The sequence below is a fragment of the Vipera berus genome (genome assembly GCF_964194415.1).
Source record: "Vipera berus genome assembly, chromosome: 16".
NCBI classification, from domain to species: Eukaryota; Metazoa; Chordata; class Lepidosauria; order Squamata; family Viperidae; genus Vipera; species Vipera berus.
Window position 1 is genome coordinate 6,788,823 of NC_138219.1, and position 7,849 is coordinate 6,796,671.

Here is a 7,849-nt window from a genome sequence, read left to right on the forward strand (position 1 = left end):
TCAATAGTATATCTTTCCCCCCCGCCCCGAATCTCCCAAATCACCAGAACTGGTTTTTCCCTTCGCCATTCTGCCTTTAAGAGAAATTAAAATTTTTCCTTTTATTTGGCCCTTGAAGTCCCGTGGGGGGCTGGACTCTTAATTTAATTTAATTTAATTTATTAGATTTATATACCGCTCTTTCCCGAAGGACTCAGGGCGGTTTACAGGGCGTGTAAAATCAAACCAATACAAAATACAAAAGTTAAAAATAATTAAAAAGATTAAATTATCCCTGAAAATAAAAACCCCAGTTTTTAACCCCATCACTGCCCAGAAAGGGATACGCTTGGCTAAAAACTTATCCAGGTGGTGGCAGATCAAAGGAAAAACCAGGAATGGCCACTTCAAGGAATCTACAGTCTGGGTGAAGTGGGAGGAGGCCATTTTTAGAAAAACTAATTGCTTAGCTACTGCAAAATACAAACACCCGCACACGTTCCCCACACCCTGCACCCCCGGGAGGGGAAAAAAAAAGCAGGGTTTCAGAGCACGATTTCCACATAAGCAGATTTGGCTCCACCAGTTTGAAACGCAAAGTTTATTGAAAAGAAGAATCAACCAAAGGGGAGGGGGGAAAAATAATAAAATAAAATAAAATAAAAAAGAAATCTTACACCGAGTGGAATGGAACAGAAGCATTCCCTGAAGCTACGGAAAAGGGTCTGGAGAGCGGGCTGGGGGAAGGATGGTATGGGTTAGCAATTACAATATAGCCAAGATATGCAGATAGTCCTAGGAAGACAACGGTAGATGGCGGCGTAAGTATGCAAAGATATGCATACAAGAACAGTCCGTGAAGGCAGAGGGGAGACGGAGAGGGGGGGGGGGTCAGGGAAGACTGCGGGATGCAAGGCAGGGGGAGGGGGGCGGCCTCACCTTCCCACCCACCTTGTGTCCAAGGCGTTCCATGCTCAAGAGCTTATTCTGGCCCCGTCGCTCTCCGCGAGGGCTTTGGGGCACCGTCCCGGCCACCGCCGCACCCAGCCTGGGACAAGAGGAGGGTTGGCGCAGAAGAGGCAAAAGCAGGGAACAGCCACAAACTGCTAAAGCACAGATGGGGCGGGAGTGGCACGCACAGACAGACAGATGGGGGCCGGATAGGATCCCAGTGGGGAAGTAGGCCATCCTTCCATCCTGAACGGGCGAGGGGAGCGGGCGGGGCAGAGGAAGAGGCAGCGGCTTGTCTTATTTGGCGGTCATCATCTGTACAAACTCTACGGAGCAAGGAGAGAGGTCGGAGAAGGGGGTCAGGCGCAGCCGAGGAAGGGGGCCGCCGAAAGGAAACAACACCCCCCCTCCCCAAATGAACGAAATCGTGTTTGGGCAAGCAACCGTTTCTGGGAACAAGACACCAGATCTTGGGGGTCTTTCCAGCTTGGCCGCTTGAAGGAGGGCGGACTTCAACTCCCAGAATTCCTCAGGCCCTCTCCTGACAGGGAGAGGGACAGACAGGGCGGCCCCTCCTTAGCCAAAGAGGCAGATCAAGGTTTAAAAAAATGGCCCTGACGTTACTGTAGATCGGGGTCTCTCCACCTTGGCCATTTTAAGAAGTGAGGGGGGGGGGCAGAACTTCAACTCCCAGAATTCCCCAAGACAACCATCTTAAGAGTTGCCCCGATTGAGAAACATTTTGCAGTACACCAACGTGGGAACCCAAATCAGCCCAGCACAGCCGTCTCCTGTAATGCAGATCGTAAAAGGATGGTCCCAACCTCCCTTTCCTTCGCCCGTTTCTAGTCCTCAGCGTTCTCAAGAGCTCTAGCTGCCCATTTTTTTTTAAAAAAAAATTAACACTAAACAAGGTCTCCGCTACCCAAAAAAAGCCACCTGGAGTAAACACTACTTGCCTTCCTTGGCCTCCCTCCTTTGAGGCAGCCCCCCCGCCCCTCCCCCCTGGATGCCCGTGGGCCTCCGACCCTTTACCTTCGTAATTGACTTGTCCGTCCCCGTCTATATCTGCTTCTCGGATCATTTCGTCCACCTCCTCGTCCGTCAGCTTCTCGCCGAGGTTGGTCATCACGTGGCGCAGCTCGGCAGAGCTAATGTACCCATTGCCATCCTGGATAGGGCAAAGGAGGAGGGACAGGTGAGATCCATCCCCGGGACGAGGTGAACTCAAAAGACGGTCCTAGATGCCTCCTGGCTCCTTTGAAAACTCAACTCGCCAGCCGTTTCGGAAAAATCCTTTCTATCGGGCCAGATCAGTGTGTCTCACACTCGGGCACCGCAAAGTTAACTTTCCAAACTGACCCGGAGACCCAACAAATAACAGGAGGCCGGCCACCTCTGGAACGCCGCGTCCAGTTTTGGTCACCACGTTCCCCTCTCCCCAAAAAGATGTCGAGACTTTGGGAAAAGTGCAGAGAAGAGCAACTGAGATGATTAAAGGCCTGGAGGCTAAAACATAGAAAAAACGCTTTGCAGGAACTGGGTGTGGCCAGTCTAGAGAAAAGAAGGACAAGGGGGGACATGATAGCAGTCTTCCAGTATTTGGGGGGCTGCCACAAAGAAGAGGGGGTGTGTCAAACTATTCTCCAAAGCACCAGAAGGCAGGGAAAGAAACAACGGATGGAAACTCATCAAGGAGAGAATCAACCTGGAATTAAGGAGAAAGTTCCTAACAGGGAGGACAATGAACCAGGGGAACAGCTGGACACCAGAAGTTGTGGGTGCTGCCTCACTGGAGGTTTTTAAGAAGAGACTGGACAGCCTCTGAAATGATATAAAGACTCCTGCTTGAGCAGCGGGCTGGACTAGAAGACCTCCAAGGTCCCTTCCAGCTTCTATTCTAATGGGATTGAGAATACAGGCAGTCTTCAACTTACAAGCATCCGTTTAGCGACGGGTTGAAGTTACAACGGCACTGAAAAGATGGGATTTATAACCGGTCCTTGCACTTACAACTGCTTTAGCAGTCAATGGGGGGGGGGGGAAACCAGATTCGCTTAATGACTGTGTGATTCATGTAACGACCGCAGTGTTTTGCTTAACAAATTGTGCCCCCCCCCAAAAAAAAAGATGGTAAAATTGTGACTCGCTTAACAATCGCCCTACGTAGCAGTGGAAATTCTGGTCCTCATTGAGGTCCTAAGTGGGAGACTACTTCTATTACCTCTTCCCCGTTACTAGTGGACACAACTTCCAGCAAGGGTGTGTTTTCCTCCCCCCCCACCCCCCCAAATTAAGCAAACCCACCTTGTCAAAAACTCGGAAGGCTTCACGGATCTCTTCCTCGCTGTCTGTGTCTTTCATTTTCCGGGCCATCATGGTGAGGAATTCTGGGAAATCGATTGTGCCATTGCCTGGGAAAAGGACCAGCTTATTTAGTCAGATCAACTGACTAAAAAATAAAATAAAATACAGCTCTTTGCTACCTATTCACAAAAAGATACACACACACACACAGACACAATGCTAGATTCGCCAACAAAGAAATCTAGATTCCCCTAAATTGAAAGTCTGGAAAAGTCTCCCAGGTCAGTTTTTATTAGTTTATAATATACAACACAACATACATTCAAAAGTAAATAGCGTAAAAGATAGGGGAGGGAAAAGGGAATAGAAAAGTGAGAGAAGAAGAAAAAAAAAAGGCATTGACTTCCAACTTTCTACGGTGCCGTGAAATAGAATATCGACATCAAACTTTTGATTTTGGGCTTTACCAATGAGATAGAGTTGAGGTTATTGAAATGGCTAGTTTATATTATTTGGTAAAAGTAAAAAAAAAAGTTGAAAGTCTGGAAAAATCAAGGCAAGGTCTTACTTTTCAGCCCCTTACCACTCTAGTCCGAGTGAATAATCACTGAAAAATGAGCCAGCCGTGTGCCAAAAAAGGCCAATGCAATCCTAGGCTGCATTAACAGAGGGATAGAATCAAGATCACGTGAAGGGTTAATACCACTTTACAAGGCCTCGGTGAGGCCACACTTGGAATGCTGCATCCAGTTTTGGTCACCACGATGTAAAAAAGATGTCGAGACTTTAGAAAGGGTACAGAGAAGAGCAACAAAGAGGATCAGGGGACTGGAGGCTAAAACATATAAGGAACGGTTGCTGGAATTGGGTATGTCGAGTTTAATGAAGAGAAGGACTAGGGGTGACATGGTAGCAGTCTTCCAATACGTAAGGGGCTGCACCAAGGATGAGGGGGTCAACCTATTCCCCAGAGGGCAGGACAAGAAACAAGAGATGGAGACTAATCAAGGAAAGATCCAACCTCGAACTAAGGAGAAACATCCTGACCGTGAGAACAATTAATCAGTGGAACAGCTAGCCACCAGAAGCTGTGGGTGTTCCAACACTGGAGGCTTTTGAGAAGAGATTGGGCAAACATTTGTCTGAAATGGTATAGAGCAGGGGGTCTCCAACCCTGGGTCAATGGACTGGCACCGGACCATGGCATGCCAGAAACCAGTCCGTGCAAACAAGTGAAGCCCCATTTGCAAGAGGCAGGCAGCATGCAAAACCACGTGCCCTCTGGTCTGCGAGAAAAACTCTCTCCACGGAACCGGTCCCTGTTGCCCAAAAGGTCGGGGACCTCTGTTATATAGTTTCCTGCCTGAGCAAGGGGTCTGTTCTGTACCAGCCTGCTACCGGCCCTGCAGAAAAAGCAGGGACAACCCCTTTTACAAGAAGGCAAGAGGCTGGAATTACGCCTGCCAAATTTATTGATACAAAAACAAATAGAACAAGACATGAACCAAGAAACAGGAGCTTTTCAAGCGGTTGCCTTCAGCAAACCAGCCATCCCACGCATTCCCCTTTATACAGTTCAGGGCGTGGCTTCTCTCTGCCTCCTTCCGAGGAGCCCCATTGCCTTCCTCTGTTTACTCCTGATTGACTGCCTCCTGCGTCGGGCGTCCTTGAACAGGGCCAGCTGTGGGTCATCTTCATCCACGCTGTCAGGCTCACACAGCTGGGTCTGCGTCGTGACCAGGTGGGAGGGGCCTGGCTGAGGGCTCTCATCAAGCTGTCCAACCCCCTCAGCAAGCTCTCCAACACCCCCCTCCTCCTCCTCCTCCTCTGAGTCCTCCGACCCAACTGCCGAACCCACAGGCTGACCCTGAATCACAACAGGGTTGGACTAGAAGACCTCCAAGGTCCCTTCCAACTCTTTCATTCGGCTATTTTTCTCCAAACAGCCTACCGAACCAGCCTTCGGCAAGAGCCCTGCTCACCATCTGCATCCACCTCGTTGATCATGTCTTGCAACTCCGCCTCGGTGGGGTTCTGGCCCAGGGAGCGCATGACGGTGCCGAGCTCCTTGGTGGTGATGGTGCCGTCGCCATCTTTGTCGAAGAGAGAGAAGGCTTCCTTGAACTCTGAAAGAAAAAGAGGGGGAAAAAGGAAAGAGTGTTAGATGTTTTTTGTGCCAGCCATTGGCAGTTCCCCAAAAAGGTCATCAGATGGGAACAAAGAGGCTCCCACTGGTGGGTCAGGGGTCCCCGGCCCCTGCAGCCCCATTGGCGAGAGAGTTTTATGGTAAGGGAGGGGCTGAGAGCCCCCCATAAATACCTCTGCTTAGGGGCTGCTCTTAGTCTACTCTAGTCTAGTCTTGCTATGCTATGCTTGCTTGCTCTCTCTTCTGCTAGCTTACAATCCAGGCATGGAGGCCTCCATGCCAGGAAACTCTTTCTATTTACTTTATCGTTAAATAAAGCTTTGAATGATTGCATCTCTGCGTGATGCCTTTTACTTGGAAGCACCTTAACGATCCATCGACCTCGTGAGACCATCTCACAAAGAGGACAAGGTCAGATCCAACTTTGTCCCTCGATCCAAACTTACAACCAAGCAAATGAGGCCATTTTGTTGGATTTTTTTTTAAAAAACGCCCCCGGCAAGCTCTCGTTCCAGTTACTGGCTTAAAGTCAGCAGCCTTCCTTCGTTTCAAGATGGCCTGCAGGTCTGCCATCTCTCCCCTAGTCAGCGTGGACATTATTGACAAGATACTTGATGCCTCTGAAGGGCATCAAGCTGTATGAAAGCAGCCACAAAAGAGAGGGTAAAGAAAGAAGCAAAGGGGGGGTGTCATTCAGGGCGATCAAGGCGATCTGTATGTTCCTAAGAAGAGTCCAGTGAGAAAGGAGACCACACGCGATCCCATTTTACAGATGGGAGAGCCGTTGATTGTGAGAATGTAGCCTCTTTTGTCTAAGCCGGTTAAGCTTAAAACCACCCAACCACGGTTTGTGGCACTCACAAGTTCAGAGGCACCCTAGTCCAGGGGGGGGGTCTTCCACCTTGGCCCTTTTTACGACTTGTGGACTTCGACTCCCAGAATTCCTCAGCCAGGCAGGCGAGGAATTCTGGGAGTCGAAGTCCACAAGTCACCAAAGGGCCAAGTTGGAAGACCCCGGGTCTAAAAGGCAGTTGAGTTTGCAAGGAATCTAATTGAGGGGAGGGGGTCTGTTTTCCAGCATCAGGTCTTTGTTCCCTAAGGGGTTGTTGTCGTTGCTGCTGCTGCTGCTGCCTGGATCTATTCTGCCACCTTTCCGCCGGCTTCTCACCTGCAATCTGCTCTTCGGTCAGTTGGTCAGCCTGCGGATGGAACAAGACAGTCAAAAAGTCAGAATCTCCTTTTAAGCATTGCCAGTTTCCCGCATTTAGCATCTCTTTCCTACCTCCTGGGCCACAAAGCTCCTGGTGTGGAGTATCTTAGAACAGGGGTCTGTTACGTGTTTTGTGCCAGCCATGGCAGTTCCCCAAATACATCATCAGATGGAGCAAAGAGGCTTCTTTGCTTCCCTGCAGCAGCCCCATTGGCGAGAGAGTTTTATGGCTAGGGAGGGGCCGAGACCCCCCATAAATACCTCTGCTCAGGGGCTGCCTCTTTGTTCTTGTTCTGCTTCTCTTTTCTATCTTCTCACTTGCATGCATTCTCTATCATACAAGCATGGATGCTTCCATGCCATATAGCTCTTTTTATATAACCTGTCGATGAATAAAGCTTCATAATGACTGCATTTCTGCATTCTGCCTATTTTACTTGGAAGCACCTTAACGTCCCATCGATCTCTTGTGAAAGCTGCTTAACAGGGTCTTCAAACTTGGCCCTTTTATGACTGGTGGACTTCAACTCCCAGAATTCCTCAGCCAGCGTGCCTGGCTGAGGAATTCTGGGAGTTGAAGTCCACCAGTCATAAAAGGGCCAAGTTTGAAGACCCCTGATCTAGAACAGGGGTCTTCAAACTTGGGCCCTTTGATGACTTGTGGACTTCAACTCCCAGAATCCCCCTGGGTTGTGTTTTTTTTTATTTCTGACGAGCTCCTCTCCTCACAGCCCCTCTCCTCGCCCCCCCCCCACTTCAGAGGGCGGGGCTCTATCTCCCCCCCATCAAAGCCCCTCTATTGTCTCGGGGGAGGGGGCTTCCAAGACCCCCCCCTCTGGTTGTAGGAGGGGTCAAAGTAGGGCCTCCGCCAGACCCTCCGCCGAGTCCGGCCCCTCCCCTTCCTTGCCCCGCCCCTTCTGGGGCTCGCGCGCCCCCGCCCCCATTCGGCCGCCCCTCACCATGGTGACCGGGCGAGGGAGCAGCGCCGCGACCTCTCAGCTTTTGGGATCCCGCCGCGGGCCGAGGAGCCACCGCCTCTCTCGCGCGTGCGCCTTGCCGCCCTCCCGCGATAGGCGGCGGCCGTTGCTCGGCGTCGCCTCACGCCGAGCGAATCGCTCCGCCAACGAGTTCCGGCGGCGTACAACGGCCGCATTGGCGCCGCCCCCTTCCATCCGGGCTCTCCGCCCTTCATCGGCCCCGCCCCCTACGCCCGCTGAACCTGCCCCCCCCATTGGTCCAGCCTCCCCTGCATTGCG

The 7,849-nt window shown here is 51.0% G+C and overlaps 1 protein-coding gene across 1 annotated transcript; it reads right to left on the reverse strand.

Moving 5' to 3' along the window:
- Positions 1 to 561: 561 nt before the first annotated feature.
- LOC308675140 (calmodulin-1-like) lies at positions 562 to 7,746 on the reverse strand. The gene is made up of 6 exons (XM_081340148.1): positions 7,553 to 7,746; positions 6,552 to 6,582; positions 5,220 to 5,363; positions 3,238 to 3,344; positions 1,966 to 2,101; positions 562 to 1,256 (listed from the first exon to the last, which is right to left on the reverse strand). The coding sequence occupies exons 1-6, from the start codon at positions 7,553 to 7,555 to the stop codon at positions 1,228 to 1,230; spliced, it is 450 nt and encodes a 149-aa protein (XP_081196274.1). The 5' UTR covers positions 7,556 to 7,746; the 3' UTR covers positions 562 to 1,227.
- Positions 7,747 to 7,849: the final 103 nt, after the last annotated feature.

Excerpts from the sequence above, each read along its gene's own strand:
- LOC308675140 (XM_081340148.1), bottom strand. Across the intron at positions 5,364-6,551 it reads GACCGAAGAGCAGATTGCAG|AGTTCAAGGAAGCCTTCTCT; the intron begins GTGAGAAGCCGG and ends TTTTTCTTTCAG. Across the intron at positions 3,345-5,219 it reads CAACGAGGTGGATGCAGATG|GCAATGGCACAATCGATTTC; the intron begins GTGAGCAGGGCT and ends TCCTTTTCCCAG.